The sequence below is a fragment of the Galeopterus variegatus genome, unplaced genomic scaffold (assembly GCF_000696425.1).
Source record: "Galeopterus variegatus unplaced genomic scaffold, G_variegatus-3.0.2 Scaffold67, whole genome shotgun sequence".
Taxonomy (NCBI): domain Eukaryota; kingdom Metazoa; phylum Chordata; class Mammalia; order Dermoptera; family Cynocephalidae; genus Galeopterus; species Galeopterus variegatus.
The window spans coordinates 855660-878190 of NW_007726178.1; the positions used below are offsets into that span (position 1 = coordinate 855660).

General features: G+C 38.0%; 2 protein-coding genes across 3 annotated transcripts in view; both read right to left on the reverse strand.

Annotated features, from left to right (window-relative positions):
* PTPN12 (protein tyrosine phosphatase, non-receptor type 12) overlaps nucleotides 1-22531 on the reverse strand; it is a 103816-nt gene that overhangs the window by 77662 nt on the left and 3623 nt on the right. The gene's annotated exons all lie outside the window — the stretch shown is intronic.
* LOC103594305 (ribosome maturation protein SBDS) lies at nucleotides 2388-4032 on the reverse strand. The gene has a single exon (XM_008577516.1). The coding sequence runs from the start codon at nucleotides 3900-3902 to the stop codon at nucleotides 3150-3152; it is 753 nt and encodes a 250-aa protein (XP_008575738.1). The 5' UTR covers nucleotides 3903-4032; the 3' UTR covers nucleotides 2388-3149.

Sequence of the window (22531 nt, forward strand, 5' to 3'; positions counted from 1 at the left end):
CACACACACACACACACACACACACACACACAAAAAAAAAAAAAAAAAAAAAACAAAGAACGGGGGGGGGGGAGGAAGATATAACAACCACAATTTTTTTTTGAAGTTCTTACAACAAGCAAATGGAGGGGACACGCTTGGGTGGGAGGGGGGAGAGGGAGGAGGGAGGGAGGTTTCGGTGATGGGACATAATAATCAACTACATTGTATACTGACAAAATGAAAATTTAAAAAAAATATACAGCAATAATATAGAGTTTCATGTTTCAATGAAGTTGTTACATTGATAAAACAGACTGTTAAACCATATGAAGTGGCCAGCCATGTTATTTAGCAAAATACACATTAACTAATAGAGTACTAAAGGCATATGAACAGAAATTATTGAAGAGATGAAGCCACCTCATTCCCTTGATTAAAAATGGTTCACATGAAACATTTTGAAAAAATTCCATGGTAACAAACAGGGGACATTAACATATTCTATCCATACACAATATATTTAAGGCAAAAGATTCTGACAAACAATTGAGAGCCAAAAGAAATGTTAACAAATTATCTGGGGTCAGGCAACCCAGGCAACCACTAATTAAATTCAAATGTTCTGTCAATCTCTCTCTCAAATTACAAATGCATGATCATGCTGCTGGTGACCAAAATGACTATACTGAAAAAGGAAGCAGAACATAATACAGATGTTCCTCAGCATCCACTGTGGATTGGTTCCAGGACCTCTTCCCTACATACCAAAATCCATGGATGTTTGAGTCCCTTATATACAAGTATAATGGCATATATGCATATAACCTAGGCACATCCTCCCATATACTTTAAATCACCTCTAAATTACTTATAATACCTAATATAGAGTAAATGCTATGTAAATAGTTGTTATACAATATTTGTTATATGTAGTATTTTCATTGTTGTATTGTTACTTTTTATTGTTGTTTTTTTTTCCCTCAAATATTTTTGACCTGTGGTTAGTTGAATCTGCGGATATGAAGAACTGACCACAGTTAAGAGCACAGGTTTTAGGGCCAGCCCGGTGGCGCACTGCTACAGTGCGCCGCTTGGGAAGTGCGGTGGCGCTCCCGCCGAGGGTTCAGATCCCACATACAGACCGGCCGCTCACTGGCTGAGCGAGGGGCGGGAGCAACACCGAGGGCTGCGATCCCGTGGCCGGGCGCGACACTGAGGGTTGCGATCCGCTACCGGTAACGAAAAAAGACAAAAAGGAAAAAAAAAAAAAAAAAAGAGCACAGGTTTTATAGATGGAAAAGTTCTGCCACTTTCTACCTATGTGACCCTGGGCAAGTTTAATTTCTCATTTCTAAAAATAGAACTTAGATTTGTCTGACAATCTAATGTAAAGCATCTGGTAATATTTCTTGCAGCTTATTATATCGGCAAGGAATATAACATTATACATACGATTATTTGTGTTTTCTATAAGTATATTACAATGACTAATTTATTTAATAAGATTTAAAAAGCACCTATCACGTAACCCTGGCTAAGCACATAGAGTATAAAGACAAAGTAAGACCCAGTCCTGGCCACAGAAAACCTCACAACCTAGTACTAGAAACAGAAAAAGATGTAATTGTAATATGATATGAATTATATTAGAGATAGCTACAAAGTGCTATGAAATCAAAAAAGGAGAAAAGGTAAGTATGTAGTACCTTTACTCTGTCAAATCCAATTTATTTCATCAACAGATTTCTGCCATATCACACACTACCATTTAATGATTACCATTCCTATCCACCCAGACTGACACACCTTAAAAGGGAAAAGTTCTATATGGTATTACTGACTAGTTGGGGTTCTGCTGCTCTTAATGTCCCAACCAAGCTCAAGGACAACTCTGGCACCTGTTTCCTCATCTGTAACATGGACATAATACCTTGCTTACTGGGGTGCAGTGAGAAGTATGAGAGTTCATTAAGCACAAACTAGCACCAACTCAACATTTGTAATGTTTTTTTAAATCACCTTGATTCCATGATCTCTGGGCTTTAAGCCAATTCTGGTTGCAATGGTCAGTTATCTTGCTTTAGAGGGACAGCACAAGGTAAATGATAGCACAAGGGTGGCAGCATAGAGGGTAGAGAAATGGGAGAAGGAATACAGGATTAAGAGAATAGGAGATAATGACAATAAACCAAATCAACAGACAAGCTTTTTGACTGGACCCCACGCCTCTTCCCAGCTTCTCCCTAAAATGACTACAGTGGATTCATCTTTCAGGGCAACTCATATATATATAACACGGTTTCATGGACAAGGGCAATTCTCTCAATGCTTTAAAATAAACAAACAAATCCCATTCTCACCCATTAATCACTGCCTAAAACTTTAACATCTTCCTTTTTTTTTTAAATAAAAATAAGAGTGGTTTTATTGATTACATATAATTTTAGCTATATTAATATATTATAAACTTTAAGAATTAGAAGTAAACGACTTTATTTTTTACCAAGAATAATCTAACTTATGGCAGCATGTTCAATGAAACTTTTAAGTCCTGCACAGTCATTATAATATCTACATTTCAGATAATGAAGAAGTCACCATCCAAGCCTCACATTGGGACATGATAGTTACACCTACACACAAATTTTCTTAAGTAGATATAAGACATTATATGTTTTCTTTTTCAGCAAATACTCTTTTTGTCATACAGATATAACACCCCAATAATCCTACTATAATGTATAAAACTTTTTTTTTTTGGCAGCTGGCTGGTACAGGGATCTGAACCCTTGACTTAGATGTTATAACACTGTGCTGTAACCAATTCAGCTAACTGGCCAGCCCCCAAACTTAACTTTTTATCCACAAAAGTCGTCTTAAATAACTTTTGCATTGGAAAGCTATAACAGTGTGAGACAGCAGCAAAATGCTGCTCTGGATTTTGTATGGTGGGTTTTTCATTATTGCCTAAAACCCCAATTTATAACTAAAATGAAATCATTCCCACATTATTATACTTATGTAGGAAAGTCTTTTAGTGTACATATTTAACACAAAGATGGAAGATGTCAAATAGTTTGAGGAAGTATTTGGCAGATCACAGAAATAAAACTGCTGTTGGAAACAAAAATGCTTTAGTGTTTTATAGCTGAAGAGATGGATGAATGTCATTCAAATTTCTCATCTCCTTCTTCCACATCTTTCAAATTGAGTACTTCCAAAGAACCTTTGCCTTTTGTTTCCTTTTTTATTAGCTCATCAATTTCTCTGAAGCAGCCTGGGTCAATCAGACACACAATTTCTAACTGTTGACTGTAGTCTTCACTTTCTATAACCTTGATCAGCGGCTTGAGCTTCTCCTTCAGCTTCTTCCCCTCATTCACTGGAAGAATGAACCTAAGCCTCATGTGAGCACGCTCTATCTGCATTTTCTCCTTTAACTGTTTTATCACTTCCAAAGCCTGCTGTTTTGTACTCTTGTTGGGTTTGACTGAATAGTGGATGTCCTTCATTGCTCTCTCGATAAGGATAACAGTGTATGGTCTCTTTGTTTCAGGGTTCACACATTTGTCTGCTACAATAGTTGCAATGTCCCTAAACATCTGCTCCAGCTGTGTGTGCCTTTCTTTATCTGATACTTGAACTTCTCCTTTAGTTAGAATCTGCTTACAGATTTCAGTTTGGTCATCTGTTCCAAATGCACTGAGGAGATCTTCCTTCTTTGCAACCTGGCCTTTAGAAACATTTACAAACACTGAGTGGGTCTGTAGAACTTCATCAAGGTCTTTTTCCACGCCACTCCACCAGCCGACGACCTTGTTTTTGTAGCAGGCGATTTCGAAGCGCTTCCCGGCGCGCTTCATGCGTACCACCGACACATTGGTGAGGCGGATCTGGTTCGTGGGGGTGAAGATCGACATGGTGGCTGCTCACCAACCCTGGGTGCAGCCTGAGCGCCACCAGCGCCTCGCTGTAACGACCGGCTGCGAGCGGCACCCTAACAACCGCCGAGTGCGGGGCGCCGCGACCACCTCCCCCCGGGCAACGGCCACAATGCCAACATCTTCCATTTTTAAAGAACCTTTTTTTAAAATGTAAATCTGCCCTATCCATTTCTCAGTGCTTTCCACAAAGTAACCCATGACTTCTAATTGCCAAATCCTGGTTTAAATCCAAATTCTCTTTCAAACTCCTCAATCTCCTTGGCCTCTATATCACCCTCCAGGTTCTGCTCCTAACTTCAACACTGAGAGCATATCATTCTCAACCAGACACTTAAACGTCCCTAATGTTCTATGTTCCTCTCTTTGTTATTCTCAGTTTATATTCTTTATCTCAGAAATCTCACCTTCCATAAGTCCAATGATCAACAATATACAAAAAAATTCCAGAACTGTAGGGCAGACCCTGACACCACATTCACCTGAAACTTTAAATACATTACTATAACCTCAATATTTCCTTCAGACTATCTTCCAGACAACTCAAACTCAACACCTCTAAAATAAAACTAATTACCTAACTTCTCACTATCTCACCACTATCGCTTAGTGTCCAAGTTAGCAGGCCTATGTTTGTCCTCACCCTTCGTTATCACCAAGTCTTGTTACTACCTCAAAACTGTCTTCCAAATTCACCCCTTTTCTCCATATTGTCTTTAGATGCTCCTGCTTAGACTATTGGAATAGCTTTCTAAGTGTTCTCTACTTTGTCCTTATCTCTCCACAGTCTATTCTCCACAGAGCTGCCAAGGTGATCCTGTTAACACAGAATGTAAGAAAGATAACATCATACCTTAGATAAAACCCAAAAGGTTCTCATCTCACTTACAGTAAAAGCCAAAGTCCTTATAATGGCCTACAAGAAAACACAGATAGTCTGCCACTACTCCCAACCACACTGCAAATCTACTATTCTCTTCCTTGCTCATTCCGCTCAAACACACTGGCTTCCTTGATATTCCTTCAGCATACTTTTTCTTCAGGTTCTTGGGCACTTACTCTTTCTGGTTGGAATGCTCTTCCCATAGATAACTGCATGGCTTACTCCCTCACTATTTCAAGTGTCAGTTCAATGTCCAAACCACCCAATGTAATAATATCTCCTATACCTGCCATATGGTAGATTAATCATATTAATAGCCTATTTTCCAAGCCTCTCTGAATTTAAACCTCATGTAACTGCACAGTTCTTCTGACTTAAAAGGTGGTATCTATTTCCCTACCTCTTGAAGTTAGCTTTGACCAACAGAATGCAATGGAAGTAACAGTTTGCCAGTTCCGAGCTTAGACAGGCCCTACGTATTTCCCCTCACTTGCTTTTGCACTTCTGCCACAGCTATGAGGATGTGTCTGGGCTAGCCTACTGGGGAATGAGAAACATGTGGAGCAGGGTCTTTCAAATAACCCCAGTCACCCCAACCACGGCCAGGCTAGATGTGCTGATAGTCAGCTGGTTCCCAGAAATGTGAATGAACCCAGTCAAGACTGGCAAAGCTGTCTAGCTGACTACCCACAAAGTAAAAGTATTTGTTATTTTATGCCTCTGAGGCTTTATAGTTGTTATACAACATTACTGTAGCAATAGATAACTGATACACTGTACTCAACTTTCCTTCCTACTCTGCTTTATTTTCTCCATAGCACTTAAGATCTAACCTACCATATATTTACTTGTTTGTTAGGTTAATATGACTCTTGCCAATTGAATGTATGTTACATAAAGATTTGTATTATTCAGGGTCTAGGATAGTGCCTGGAACCTAGGAGGCGTTCAATAAACATGTAATGGATGAATAAAAATAGCACCATGAGTTTACTAAAACCATCTGAATCTTTGTTAGATATCTTTTGCATCTATGGAGGCCCTTATACTTAGAACCGGACTTTGAATCACTATTTCACAAAGTGTTAAAACCCAACATTTTTACAAAATAATATGATTTTACCAAGCAATATAGTTTTTGTACCATTACCATGTTTTAAAATTGGAAATATTACTTGCATAAGCTTTCTCTCATCCTTTTCTAATTTTTGGTAATATATTACAACAAATTTTAGTGTAGTAGTGAAAGTGTATAATTTACAAATTAATAAATATATAGAAAGAAGGCATGTGTGTAAACATTTTTACTGAAAGAAAATATGGGATCAAATGTTTGGAGAAAACTGGCTTGGAGGAAAAAGTGAAAATGACCAAGAATGATAAAAATGAAGTCTTTAATAATCTGTTCCCAATCTCCCTTTCCGATAATATATTTGCCACCTTGTGCATATACCCTAGAGCAGGACAAAGTGTGGCTTACTGGTTGCCTGCTTTTGTAAAGAAAGTATTATTTGAACACAGCCATGTTAATTTGTTAATGTATTATCTATGGCTGCACTGCAATACCAATGTTGAGTAGTTGCAAAGAAACCATATGGCCTACAAAACCTAAAATATTTATCTGGACCTTTAAGAAAAAGTTTACTGACCCCCGAACTTTAGACCAGCTGTTCTCAAAACGTGAGACCTCTGGTGGGTCCTCACCCTTTCATAGTCTGAAAATTCAAAACTATTTTCATAAAAACACAATGACATTATTTGCCTTTTTCACTGTGTTGACATTTGCACTTTTGATGCAAAAGCACTGGTGGGTAAAACTGTTAGCAACTTGGCACAAATCAAGACAGGGCACTAAACTATAAGTTTTTGTATCCTTCATAACCATGCATTAGCAAGAAAAAAAAAAGCCAGTTTCTCTTAAGAATATTTTTGATGAAGCAGTAAAAAATTATAAATTTTATTAATTCTTGACCCTTGAGTACATGTCTTTTTAATATCCTGTGTGACAAAATGGGAAATACACATAAAGTATTTCTGCAGCATTCCAAAGGACAAGGATGACTCTAGGAAAAGATCTTGTGCAACTGTTTTCAACTGCAAGCTAAACTAGCCACTTTTTTCTACTGGCTGTCGGGCCTTAAAAACTAACGCCACCTTAAGTGACATTACAAGTGGATTAACGTGGCAGCCTAAGATGGCGCCAGGAGGAAGTAGGGTGGGAGTGTCTGTGGGAACCTTGCCTTAGCCCTTATTGGCCGCACTCGTGAACACTGCGTGATTGCAATAGCTAGGCATTGAGACAGAACCCTTAAGCTGATTGGAGGATGTAAAAAACCTGCCTTTCCCATTTGCCTATAAAAGCAAGTGCTTGTGTGATAATAAATGGAACTGCTTCGACAGAACCCCCGCCGAATCTGAGTGTCCTTTAATGGGGCTGTTTGGGGGGCCGGCGGTGTGCTCACCTCTCTTCACAGCTCTCTTCCCCCGTCTCCTTCCAAAAGGGACAGGAGGGAAAGAGGAATCCTGGGCCGTTTGCTCACCCACCAGAAGGAACGAGGCTAGGGCTGTACGGGCCTGCTGGCGGCAGACCCGACAATGAGTTACCATTTTTTTTTTCCCCCTCCTTTTTTTGTCTTTTTTCATGACCGGCAACGGATCGCAACCCTCAGTGTCGCGCCCATACCGGACCGGGACCGGCAACGGGATCGCAACCCTCGGTGTTGCTCCCATGCCTCGCTCAGCCAGTGAGCGGCCGGTCTGCATGTGGGATCCGAACCCTCGGCGGGAGCGCCTGCCGCGCTTCCCAAGCGGTGCACTGTAGCAGTGCGCCACCGGGCCGGCCCTGGGTTACCATTTTTATGGGCAAATTATGGTTACCCAGACTTGATATTTGACAGACATTTTCTCAAAAATGAACAAAGTAAGCCTATCACTTCAAGGAAAACAACTGATACTATTAAAGCTTTCAAGCAAAAATCAGAACGCTGGAAAGAACCTGAATTCACCACCATTAGTTTAACAGCTTGCAAATACTTTAAAGACTTTCAAATGAGACTGGTGGTAATATTAACATACATTATGATTTGATACGTAAGTAAGATGTGTTTTTAGAAGTTCTGAAAAACTCAGTAAACCAGTATTTTCCCAACACCGAACACATATTTCAAAAACATAGAAAAAAAATCCATTCAAAATGCAAGAAAGACCAATGTTTTTGAAGTGACAGAGTAAAAAAGTCAACTCATTATTTCAGATTCTACATTACAATCAAAATTTAAGAAACAACAATTTTTTGAGTTTTGATGTAGTATCAAAGAATATTCACAATCTGAAAAGGCTAATAAAATACTCCTTTTTCCAACTAAATATTTGTGTGCAGCTGAAATTTCTTCATACACATCAATACAAGATAGGGCAACAAACTGAATGAAGCAGATGAGAATCCAGTTAACTTCTAGTAACCCACACATTAATGAGATCTGCAAAACAGTGCCACTCTTCTAAATAAATTTTTGTTTTAGAAAAGTTATCTTTCATAAAATTATTTATATAGAGAATTGGCTAATTATTATTCATTTTAAAGTGAATTAATAAATATCTCTAAAATTTCTGTTTCAATTTATTTACCGTGCTATTTTAATTAGTCTCTTTGTATCCTAAGACAAAAAATGGGCAAAATATTATAGATGAGTCATTAGATTTATCTGTGTATGTCTGTCCACAGTACACAATAGAGAACTACTCTAGCTTTTCATGAAGAACCACTCATAAGAAATGTTAAAAGTGGTTTTGTGAATTGGTAAAATAATTTCCAAGATTCCTTTTAGTTCTGAGATCCTACTAATTCAAGACAACAGGGGTTCATAATAACTCGCAATGACCTACCTTCTCTGTCAGTACTTCTATTAGTTATCAACAGAAAAAATAAGAAAGCTGAGAGAGAAAAAAAAATTTAATTTCAAAGGCATGAGGTAGAAAAGTAGATCTGAAATTCTGAACTTACCACTCTCTCATGGGCAAGGGGTACAAATAATGGTTTTGGAATGAACGATTTCTGTTGCTTTAAGCAAAGCCAATACTTGAAGGTAATAATGTAGAAGGACTTTAAAAAAAAACACATCCTATAATCTTTCCCAAAACAAAACACTATTTTGTAAACATTACTTGCATTTTCCATATAAAAGTCAGAGCATGAGCTCCAGTCAGAAGGGCTAGGTTTTACAAGGATTTGGCTCTTCCATATACTTATTCTCCCTATCTTTGATTATTAAGATAACAGGAATATTTCACTCAATCTTTGTGAGGACTGTTTGATATAAACAGCTGAAACAAACACTATTATTGAAACAAAGTGTTCAGTACAGCATTTAGTACCTAAACGGTCAACAAGAATTATCCCAATATTTCCAATAGCACTTATCATAACTCTATTTGCATAAATGCATGTCTCTCCCCTCCAGAATTTCTATGAAATCATCAACTCCATAAGTGCAATGCTTTGTCTATTTAGTTCACTAATATATCCTCAGAACCTAGGAGAACACCTGGCATATAATACGCACCTAATAAATATTTGAGACAGAATGATAGCAAGAAAAGTACAACCATAATAATTGCTTAGGATTTTTTAAAAATATTGACTGCTCAAAAAAGGCTTAACATTAATGGTAACTTTTAGTGTTACTTAACAAATCCAAAAGATACAGAAATGTCCTGCTTTATATCACAGATGAGGCCCTTTACTGATTATAAACAGCATTAAATACACTAAAGGAACTCCATGGGGTGGAAAAGTAAAGATTACACAATTTCTGGTGCTTTCTGATAAAAAAAAAATTGGAGAGGTAAAAGAGGAAAGAAGTAAAGAACTTAAGTATGTAAAACACCCACATACTATATGCTCAATAAACGTGAGCTTTCTTCTCTTCTTTTCTTCTCAGCAAGTTCTTCCTTGCAGTGAATCACAATCTGCTTTCCTCTTTTAACCGTTGACCCCATTCTGCCCTCTGAAGCTAACAATACATTTTCTAAGTAGGAAAGAGTAGAAGAAAAAGCATGGGTTTGAGGACCAAGCCCAACTTTACTACCTTATGGAAACTCTCAGCATGAATTTTCCCACTTGTAAAATAAAATCAACAGCACGTATCCTTCACAGGGTTAGTTGCTGATGAAATTAATGTTGGATGTCAAAATTCTAACTTTAAAATATTATAGGATAAAAGTTTGTTTTAGGTTAAAGAATTAAATTATATACAGTATGGAATAACCTGATACATAAGCTCAGATTTTTAAATAAAGACCTAGATATTAACTGCAATAAACTTATTGTGAGCCAAAAGCAAAAACATTATTTAAAAAAGTCAGAAGATACACTGTATTCTTCAGAAATAAGATCTCAACCAGTACTCTGAGATAAGTTTCTAGATGCCATAGTTTGAGGGACAATGAAAAATTAGAAAGTATTTGGTCTGTCATATGAGAAATGGTTGAGTATTGAAAATGTTTGGTTTAAGAAAATGCCTTAGGAACTAACAGATAACCTATAACTGTTTTCAAGTGTTTGAAACAACATCCTGTAGAACACGATGAAGGAGAGTAAACTACTTTGCTATGCATCTACGACAAACCAGGCATTTTTTTTTTAAGTGAAGGGTCACTGAAAATTTCCTCCTAATTATTCAAAAAAAAGCTTGTTCATTTTAGAAAACAGAACAATGCAAAGAAAAATAATCCAGAAGTCCAACATCAAAAGATAATCATCACACCAAAAGACATTTAAAGTTTACTTCTAGTACTTTTACAAGGGTACTTTAAAAAGTTCGTGGAAAATCAGAATCAAAATATGAATCTTTCCATGAACTTTCTAAAGTAACCTCATGTACTAATTTATTTGTTCAAGGGATCAATTGTGTGAGAGTCACTAGAAGTAAAATAAGTAAACAAATACGGAGTATATATAATTAAAAATTTTGAAAGTGCTACAAAGCTATTGAATCTGGGCTAGCCTTGGGATTTGCTTTGTCCGGTAGAACACTGCAGAAGTGACTCTATGTGGATTACAGAGTCTAGGCCTCTAAGAGGCCTTGCGACTTCTTGGATCCCTGACACAACCATGCTGTGAAGAAGCCAGGGATAAAAGAACAAGTGGAGAGAGGACCAGAGGTCCTAGCCATTCCCACAGAGTCCCCAGACATGTGAGTGAGGTCATTATAGAATACTCAAGCTCAGGCTGGGCCTCCAGCTGAATACTGCTGCATGATCCAAGAGTCCTGGCAAGACCAGTAGAAGAATCCACCTAGTCAACCGACAGAATCATGAGAAATAATAAATCATTATCATTTTAAGGCACTAAGTATTGGAATTGTCACACAGCAATAAACAACTACTACAGAGTTGCCAGTACAGTTAGTAAGTAATGGCTAGGTGTAATTCAGATATAACTGTTGTGATCCACATCACTGGAGTGTGGACTATTATGCTAGACACCCAAATTGCTAACATCAAGCACATCACAAAGATATGTTATTTCTGTTGGATCTTTTATTTCCTGCCCATCTACACACTCCTTCCTTAGCCCCCTATAATTAAAATTCCTGCCCGTTAGTATCAAAGATTTTTTTCCCACTTCTATCTACAACATTTTAAAGACAAAATAGTGAATTAAATTTACATTCTGTTTTAAAATACAATTTTCTAAACCATCTTTAACAACTAAAAAAATTTTGGAACATATTTGAAAACATTACAGATATGGTATTAAGAGCCTGTAAATAATATAAAAACTGCCATATAATAAAGCAACAATAGCAAATTTAATGCATTGGTTAAATATTCATCTAATATTTCTAGTTTAGATTAAGTTGCATTTTCCAAAAACACTTTGAAAATAATACACCAGACATCACAAGAATGTAGGATGTGAGAAAATATTAATATTTTATTGTTCTTCCAAAATCTTAAACAGCTTTAAAATAATCCACGTTACTGTTAATCAGTTTTACAAGATTAGTAAAATCCTTTGGTATTTCTAAATATTCAAGTATTCAATTATATTTCCTATAGTATCTAAGAGTATGAAAAATATGAAAGCATGCTACATCTAAGCCAAAATAGTGTAGAAAGAGAAACTAAAGAAGTAGGTAAAACCAGGTTTAAGTGATGCTGCACTATCAGAGAAGAAAGGGCTTTAAAAAAAGAAAAGAAAAAAAAGATGGTTAAGAGAGGTCAAGAATGGTAAGTACTACTTACCCATTGGTTACATCCAGGTCTCTAAGGAAACCATGACAAATGCAATTTGAGCAAAATGTACCTGACAGTGGGTTAAAGGAATGAAGAAGGGGGTCAAGGAAGTGGAACTAGTCAATGCCTACCAAACTATTCATTCAAGAAAACATACTTGAAGCTTTCGTTTCACAATAACAATTCATGTGAATATTGACGTTCACAAGTAAATGTTTTCTGTTTCTGGCTTTCAAACTATTAAAATACTCATATTCTTTATGTAAAAAGACTGAAGCTTCTGGTACATTAAGACATTAAAACCACATTTCTCTTACTTTAATAATTAATCTCTCATTATCTAAATCATGAAGTAATTTTAAAAAGAAAACTTTTTACTTCTATACATCTAATAATGCCAGTGAATGGGTTTAGAGATAAATATTTGAACATATTCAATCATTTCAGTTGCAAAACTCTATTACTGATATTCTATGTTACTCCTTGGCATTTATATCATCTATTTACAGTATTAGAAGTAAAGAACTACAAACAACTAGGCATAAATTACAAGAAATTTCTAAACTACACAGTACCTCCCAAATATCTCTAATACCCATTTCCAACACACATTAATGAATCTTACACACAGACAAGGCCAACTGACAAAGTAGATAAAGATGACTAGGCAAATAAAAGAGAGGTACACAAGGAGACAGAAAGGCAAACACAATATTTACAGAAGGTAAATTTTAGATGATTCATGAACTAAAGTTAAAAGAACTATATACAGTTAGATCATGTTAAATAATGCAAAATCTAGTGTGAAGAAAATACATTAGTCTTTCAGACAGTGATATATTTCTGATATATTTTCAAGGAGTGAATACACAGTGACTAGATACAATTCTTTGATAAAAGCAATTTTAGGACAATATTTCCTTGCAAGAAGGTTCCATATTATAACATTGAAAAACTATAACTTAAATCTTAGGTACCATAAATATGCAGTTTATAGACAACTGTCCAGTTTCCACACAGACACCTTAAATGTTTAACCTGATGTTCAATATAAACTGTAAATGTGAAATAATGCTCTGCCAGAGCTAACAGAATCTTCTCTCAAGTCACAAAGACTCTTTGTGCTTCTTCTTCCTTCTCTGAAAGAAGTTGTATGGAGTTTATTTACATAAAATAGTAGTGAATTTTGTTTTCCAATTTTGCTTCAAGGATTCTGTACTAGACACTATTTGGACTGCCTGCCTAATTAACGAACCATCCCTCCCTTTCTCTAAGAAAAATTCCTTCTATACAGAAATGAATAAGCTCCCTACCGTGGTCAATTCCACACCATTATATTACTTAACATCTATCTTACTGACAAGTTGATTGATTCCTTCAGGGACTTAAAAGTGTCATGTAGCAATTCTGGTCATTCAGAGCTCTTCCCCTAAACTGAGGTAAAGGTGAATGATACAGGTTAGATCAGCATAAGGGATGCCTTTACTCAGCATGTGCAGCCCCAAACAGAGAAAGTGTAAAGTAGAAGTGCAGGAAAGTAAAGTATCCAAGTAGCCCGAGAGACAAAGAAATAAATAAACATGGAGAACCACAGAAAGACACAGAGGTTGGCATGGAGAGAGTCACCAAGGTTAGGGATGGCTCTTCTTTTCTTGGTTCCTGTCCCTCAAGCAGCTCAAGGTCAGTATTCTATCACAATAAATTCTTTCTTCACTTAAGCCAGTTTGGAAGGAGGCTGCAACCAAAAATCTATATTGATAGTAAACTTTTTTGTAATTTTCAGAATATTTATGCTCCATTTTGGGGGGAAAGGGGCTTTAATGACTTTTTACCTACCTCGTAAGAAGGCAAAAGCTGGCCTAGGCACCATCATGTCATAGAAAAAGCATCTGCTTTCATGATTTGGGTCAAACCCACCTCTGCCACCTTTCTAACTGCAAGATTTGTAACAAGCTCCTTAATTTCTGAATGGTTTTAATGTTCCTTTTAACACTGAAGAGTCTGTGACTTCAGGAGTAAAACCATCATACACAAGGTGGGGGAAAAGGTGTCTAGAAAAGCTATTCTCCACGTTTTTGTAACATGGGATCTAGAACTTTCCTTTCTCACTTTGGTTCTAGTTGGAAATGCAGAATCTCAAAACCTCTTCAAAGTCATCTTATGTAAAATTTAAATTTGCTGAGGAATCCAAACTGAGCAAGAGAGTCACCATTATGAATAAGCTGCCTATGTCTAAAGGCTTTCTTTTTAATATAATTTTTTTTTACAGAGTACTTTTAATAGATCTGACAGAAGCCAATGAAAAACACTGATCTAGCCATCTAAAAACTGTAGACAGGTGGAGTTCCAGTCAAGATGGCGGAATCGGCGGTTCTCAGTGTCATTCTCTCCCACAAATCAACGAATTTACGATAAAAATGTAACATCAGCCAAGCTGGGGCCACTGGAGCTCAGGTGAAGAAGAGGAGACACCTATGAAACTCATGAAGGCAGGGGAAACCACAATGAGAGAAAGAAAAAACTGCTCTCAGCATTTCGGCCGGCAGCTGCTTTAATGCTGGAGTGCATGGAGCAGGAGCCAGCAGAAGCTGCAGCTGTGCCTTTTAGATGGAGTTAACTGGAGGCAGAAGGGGAGTGAGGACTTTGGTGGCCCCCAGGACAGCAAGATCACTAACAGGGTTCCCATGGACCCACGCAGGAGTGAGGAGCCAGGAGCCAGAACAGCTGACAAAGGGGAACCATTCAGAGGCTGGTGAGTCAACGCGGGGAACCAGTGCAGGGCCTGTCCCATGGGAAGTGTTTGGAGCACGGGTGGTGGGTGAGACAGGCCCACCGGGAGAACACTGGGACACAGCAAGGACAGCCGATCCGCCCCCCAATCATTGCAGGACCACTGAGAGGAGACTGGTCAGGAATGCAGAATTGCATGGGGTGCAGTTTAATGAAAAAACTCAGGCCCAGATCAGAGTTTCTACACAACCCAGGTGCACCAAGTATCAGAGCTAGAAGTACCCATAAGGTCTACCATTAAACCCTGAGCTGCACAAAACGTCTTCCCTAGGGAAACAGCAGCAAAGCAACAATTTACCTGAACCACACAGCTCAAGTACTGGTTCCCACAGAAAGTTCCCCCGTGTTAGAAGTAAGCAAAGGACAAAAAATTAGTTCTGACCCAGGCACACCACCAATGCCTCAGGGCCCACCAGGGAACATGAGGCATGAGGCCAGGGGCAGGACTCCTGCCCACAACCACTCACACCGCCAGCACGCTGGGGCCCCACCCAGGAACCCAATTGTTTGAGCTGGGGACTGGACCCCACTTCTACATCCAGGCACACCACCTCAGGGCCTGCCCAGGGACATGGGACACGGAGAAGGGGACAGGACCCTCCCACGGCCAGGCACACAGTGCCAGCACCTCAGGAACCACTTGGGGACCTGGGGTATGGAGCTGGGGATGGGACATTCTCCACAACCAGTCACACCGCCAGCACCAAATAACATGCCAAAAACATCTTCTCCATGTGGGTGGCCCACCTCAGCCATCACGATAACCACGGCTGCTGTGAAGGCCGCTAGATGCCACAAACCACCACACAGATCGTCTGCCAGCCACTAGAGTGCCTTAACACAAGGAGAGTCACAAGCAGAGATAAAGAAAGGAAAAGGATCTCTCTCTCCACAGAGCCCATTTCAGAGTGATGGAAGACGCATCTGCTCTATGAAAGTATTGGGGGACCTGATCACACCTCTCAGCATTGGACAAATCTTTTGGGCAGCAAATGAACAGAGTAACCATTATTCTTTCAGAGGGTGAGAAGAAATCTAGGGTGATTAGAGGGGGATGGGGGAGGGAAAGGGGGATGGGGAGGGATTGGACAAAGGGCATAAATAATAATTACAATTTGTAACAATATATATGCTGGTAATATTGATTTGATCAACATATCTCAATGTTGAACCCCCAAAATTTGTATAATCAATTTTGATTCAATAAAAATTAAAAAATCTGTAAACAGAGAAAGCACTACTTTATATATCTGAGATCAAGTAAAATTACCAGATTTAAGAATACTGACCATGTAGCTAGAACTCAGTTTTTAAAAAAGCCCTACTGCAAGATTAAACAACTATGCCATTATAATGGGACATCAAAACACCCCTCACCAAAACACTCAGGAACACAGAGACCAATTTCATATTCATCTTAAACTCTGCACTTAAGTTAATCTTCCTTTGGAAATTCCTATTATCTGGGTATATGGGATTTGCTTATTTTATACATTGCCGCACTGTTCCTCATCTAAAACCCACAGTTCTTAGTGCCATGTCTTTGAAAGTGCTGTTTGTTTTTTACATCTGAAATGCCTTTTATCCTCCTAGTCCACCTGACAAACTCTTCCTTCAAGAATCAGCTCAGATGTGACCTCTTTGTAGGAACTGTCCATGATCTATTCAGGCAGATTTAGGCTCTCCTGCCTCTTGAGTACACTTCCATTGGAGCAATACGACATCTTGAATTACCATCGAGCACCTTCTACTTACTATGTACTAGGTTAAGAGCTTTACAAACATTATTATCTTATCTTGGTCTTGGTCTTTCAAGGTAGGTATTACCTCTCCAATTTCTCTACGTAACCTGCTGTATTAGTCAGTTTTCCATCTCTTAGAACACCTGAAACTGGGTAATTAATAAGAAAATGAAATTTCTTACAGTTTTGGAGGCTATCAAGTCCAAGGGGAAGGGTGTATCTAGGGAGGGCCTTATTCCTGGTGGGTACTCTCTGCAGAGTACCAAGGTAACACAGGCAAACTTGGGAGAGACTGTTAACGTGCTCACTTGCTCTCCTTATAAAGCCACCAGTGCTACTCTTGTGATAACCTACTCATCCATTAACTGATTAATCTATGAATGGATTAATCCATTTGTGAGGGCATAGCCTTCACAATCCAATCACCTCTCAAAGGCCCCATCTCTCAACACTGCCACACTGGGAATCAAGCTTCCAGCATGAGCTTTGGAGGGGATAAAGAGTCAGACCATAACACCTGTTCATAATCGCAGCAGAGACAGGATAGACATTAACATGGCTCCAAAGCTCATTGTCTTTCTACTAGTCTAGAGGTTCTAAGGTTTTTGGAATCCATGCCCCTTGAAAAGCTAAGAGCTATGAACCTTATTCCCCCCAGAATGGGCTTACACACAAAATATTATATATAATTTGAAAAGGTTCACAGATCCCCCTGAAGCCATCCACTGCTCCAGGAAAGCTCCTGGCTGCTTCTCACAAGTCCATTCGCACTTTGTAAACTTCCTGAGGGAAATGACTATAATATTTTCAATTGCCAGTTTTAAAACCCTAGGGCATAGTAGGCACTTAAATATCTCAATAAATATCTTTTGTGTAAATAGATGGATGGTAGAGACCATGGGTGAATGACAAGGACATATCTCTTCATTCCTTTAGAGACTACCAGGGTACCTACTCAAATGTTGTTAAATAGCATTTTAAATACAGATTAGATCCAAAATAAAACTTATTACAGGAAATGCAGAGGTTAGCATACATCCCCCAAAAAGTCTGAGATTAACATGATCCACATTCCACATTCTCCTGAAAAAACTTCTAGGGAGTAATTACTGTTTGTTTCTTATATCTGCCATAAGCCAGCCACAGATACAGTATTGTACAAAAGGAAACAAAAATTTTGTGTGATTTCAGAGGGAAGGAGATAATTGTCAAGGCTTAATTGCATGAATCTAAAAAATGTAAATATTACAGGAAATATGAAATGTTGGGAGAGGAGTCCAACTCTTATTTGGAAGAGAATAGTGGTTTAGAACAATTGCATATCACTTGACTTACTGAAGCATGTTTACAACACAAATCTAATGAAAGGTTTTTTTTCCCCTATGGTATTAAAAATCAGATTTTACAATGGATAACAAGTGCTTTATGGGTAAACTGGGCTAAAATATTTATCCCAGAAAGTGAGAATTAATTACGTTCTGGCTTCTGAGTTCTAAGTGAACACGGTGAAGTCATTCTATATTTTTATTTTTCTGATCTTCAAAGCACAGGTCTGTAAAATAAAAGGAAAGCTTTCTAAGAAAGGGAAAAAGTATGTTCAATGGTACAACCACAGATAAGCAAGATTTCATTCATTTAGTGAGGATGCTCAAGGATAAGGAATAGCTTATTACAGAGAAAAGAAAGGAGACATACTGCATAGTATAAAAGTTTAATACTGGAAAGGTAAAGTGAGACTATGTTAAGAAGGCTCTGGAATGCCAGATGAAGAAGTATCAACTTTATCCTATAGACCTGAGATTATCGACTAGGGGCAGAGTTACAGAATTGAAGGAGGGGAGAAGGAGAATGGAGGAATCATGGGAAGAGTGACAGATCATAATTAAAGTTTGAAAAAAGCAAAGCTTGGATCCAATGCTTTGAGTTGGTTAGGCACAGTGTCTCTTTAACATATTTTTTTGCTAATAAAACTGAAATCCTGTTTCCAATGTGGTCCTTTATACATATTAAAGAAAACATACAACTAAAACTAAGAAGCAAGACAGGGACTCAACCCACTTCTGATTTTACAAGTATAGTTTCCATTAGCTTACAGATGCCAACACTTGAAAGTGGTATTTTAGGAAAGTGAGTATGATATGTGGAATGGACTGGATGTGGCAAGAAACTAGAGGCAAGGAGAGAACAGCTATCACATGTAATCACTCTCCAAACATCCACAAGTTCACTATTTTTGAAGAGATGCCAGTTACATGCTATCAGGGTTTTATTAATTAAACTCCAAACCAAGTTTAAAACCGGATGTTCTAAGATAATGTCCCCAAAGTATGATTCATGGGGTGAAAACCAATTTTAATAAAATCACATTTAAAAGATTTGAATTCAGTCTAGCTCCTTATCTTGTATTTTCTTTTTTAGTGGATGTCAATAATACAGCTATAGTTATGTAAGCACACCTGTGTAGGAAGGGGCAAAGCAGTTCTCATGTTGGTCTACAAAACAAGCCCTTGGACAGTTGAAGAATTCACCTGAAGAACAAATTTCTGTCTCTAAACATTAAGCTTGCGTACAATTTCTGCTCACACAATGGACATTAGTGCCTATTAAAAGTCAGGCACTATGTTAAGCAGTGGGGATACAGAGATAATTGAGTCCCAGTTTCTAGTCTTCGAGGCTTTTAGACTGGGGAACACAGAAATGTAAATGATGAATCTAATGAGGTGAGTACTATAGAAACACAAGTGTTTAAGACACAAACCAAAAAATTGAATCTATCTAAATGTTAATGTCTTACTTTCCTTTCAAAATCCTTTTTCCAAACTAAATGTCAAATACTGGTGAAAAAAAAAAGTTAAGGATATTCTAAAAGGAAATACAGTAAAACATTCTTGAGAATTAATATTTGAGGTAATTTTTTAGTGTAATGTCTCAATAAGCCATGTCTAGAGAGTTACTTTAAAGTTCACTTCTACTTTTGTAGTTAAAATATAAATGTGTTTGGCTGAACACCCACCAAAGCATGGATAAGAAAAACCATAACTAAATAAGTGGCACTGGGCAAGCACTAAGATTAGCTCAAATGCAAGGACTAAAAAATATTTCCTACCACTTTAGCTTTGAAAGACAAGTTAGACACACAAAAACCTACAAGCCAACCACAAGAAGGTATCACTTCGCGCTCACTACAATTCCTATGATCAAAAAGACAGACAATAACAAGTATTGGTGACGATGCAGAGAAACTGGAACCCTCATTACAAGGGATGGTCCAAAAGTTCATGGAAGGATTTCTATTATTTTTTAATTCCATTTTTCCATGAACTTTTAAAAGTACCCTCATATACTCCTGCTCGGAATATAAAAAGTGCAGTAGCTTTGGATAACAGTCTGGCAGTTCCTCAAAATGTTAAACTCAGAGTTGTCATATCACCCAGCAATTCCACTCCTAGGTATATACCCAAGAGAACTGAAAAATATGTCCATACAAAAACTTGTACACAAATGTTCAAAAGTAGCATTATTCATAACAGCTAAAATGTGGAAACAACTCAAATACCCATCAACGGATGAATGAATAAACAAAATGTGGTATCCATGCAATAAGATTATTCAGCCATGAAAAGGAATAAAGTATTACTGAACCATGCTACAACATAAGTGAAGTCACAAAACACCATATATTGTATGATTCCATTGATATGAAATATCCAGAATAGGCAAATCTACGGAGACAGAAGGTGGATTAGAGGTTGCCCAGGGCTGGGAGAAGGAGGAGGAGTGACTGCTAATGGGAATGGAGTTCCTTTCTGGGGTGATGAAAATGTTCTAAAATTGATTGTGAGGATGGTTGCAAAATTTCATGCACATACTAAAAACTATTGAATGAAATACTTTAAGTGAATTTTGTGGTAGGTAATTATATCTCAGTAAAGCTGTTATTAATTTTAAAAGCCCTACAAGCCACAATATTGAATAGTTAAATAAACAATGAACATTTTCATACTTATCTCTCTGCAGCATACGATCTTTCTAGGCTTTCAGTTTTCATTCCCTTTTTAACATTTCAAATCCAAATTTTGAATCAAAAACTTCAGAGGTCTTACTTAACCAAAAGACAAGGCTCTTGTTATCTTTCTTTTAAAATTATACTTAAGCCATAATCATTCCACAAAAGAGGATATACACATAGGTAAGAAATAATATGAAAAAATTCTCTATTTCTCATTTCTTTTTTTAAAAAGGCAGAGAGTAGAAGGGAAGCTTTCTTTCAACTTGTGTGTTCCTCTAGCTTCTACTTTCAGAATGTTAAAATAAGTGGAAAGAAACTATACCCACACTTCACCTATTTTCTCCTCAACCCACTATAATCTGGCTTCTTCCCATACCCCAACTTCAAACTGCTTTTTCTAGCCACAAAAGCACTCCTAATTGACAAATGAAGTGGGTACTTTCTCAACCTCACCTTACCAGTCCTCCCAGCATTATCTGACTCGGTTAAAAAACTCCTTTCTTGAAACTCTCCCAGATTTTCTGTCATCTGTGTTTTCCCTCCCTACTCTTTGACCACACCTTCTCAGGAACAATTAGTAGCACTTCCTTCTCTTGGCTGCTCTTTTAATACTGATGCTCTTCATCCTAAAGCGGGTCACTCTATATGCTTGTCAGAATAAGCTCATTCAGGGGCCGGCCTGTGGCTCACTCGGGAGAGTGCGGTGCTGATAACACGAAGGCCACGGGTTCGGATCCCATATAGGGATGGCCGGTTGCTCACTGGGTGAGCGTGGTGCTGACAACACCAAGTCAAGGGTTAAGATCCCCTTACCGGTCATCTTTAAAAAAAAAAAAAAAGAATAAGCTCATTCATTCCCTTGCTTTCAACTACCTCGTACGTGCTTATACAATGACACCTAAATCTTTAACTCCATCCTATCAGAAATCTTGAGCTCCTCATGATTCTACTGCATGCCTCAAAGGCACCTCAGTTTTAATATGTCCAAAACTAAATTTATCTTCTCCCTTGAAACTTCCTTCCACATCTTGTTTGGTCCCCTCTATTTTTCTCCTCCCTTACTCCTAACCCTACCAAATGGTACCCTCTAAGCTTGGGTGATAGACCCAGCTAGAAATCTTGGAGTCATACTACTTTACCACCTACATCTAGTGTATCATTGACACTTCTTTCTTAATCCTTACCAGAGCAGTTGTATATTCTCTATTCCCCATCTTAGTTCAGTTCAGGCCCTCACATCTCCGCTTCCAAAATGCCATCCTTCAGGCTGCTATCAGAATCAATGTCCTAAAACACAAGTTTGTCAAATGACTGTTTACCTTTCTTAAAATATTTAATGGCTCTCCAGAGACCCAGAGACTCTCAGCTTTTCTATCAGAATCTACCTGAATGATATAACTGAAGACTCATAGTAAATCCCAAAGAGCAGGCTGGGGGGACGGGCGTGGGGGGAAAACTGCTGGAGTGTCGGGCCAGCATGTCTATTTTCTAAACACCTCCTAATATTTCCTATGACTCTAAGAGTTGCAGTGTGGAATTGTCCAGAAATACTATTATTGGTATGTAGAATAAATCTAAATATAGCACAGATATAAGATCCTTCACAATCTGACCTCTACCTAACTTTCCCAGCATCACCTTTAGCCTTTACTATGTATTAATTCACTGGTTCTCCAAGTATGGTCCAGCCCTCCCCACCCCCACCCCCAACTATTTCAGGGTGCCTGTGGAGCAAAACCTAGCTCTGTCAAAGATGAATGTACCCTACCCTACCATATACATTTACTTGTCATGATCACAGTCTGCTATCTTGTAAAGACTAGAGGGCAGGTCAGTTAGCTCGGTTAGAACACAGCCTTGTAACACCAAGTTCAAGGGTTTGTTCCCCATACCTGCTAGCCACAAAAAAAAAAAAAAAAAAAAAAAAAAAAATTAAATTAAAAAG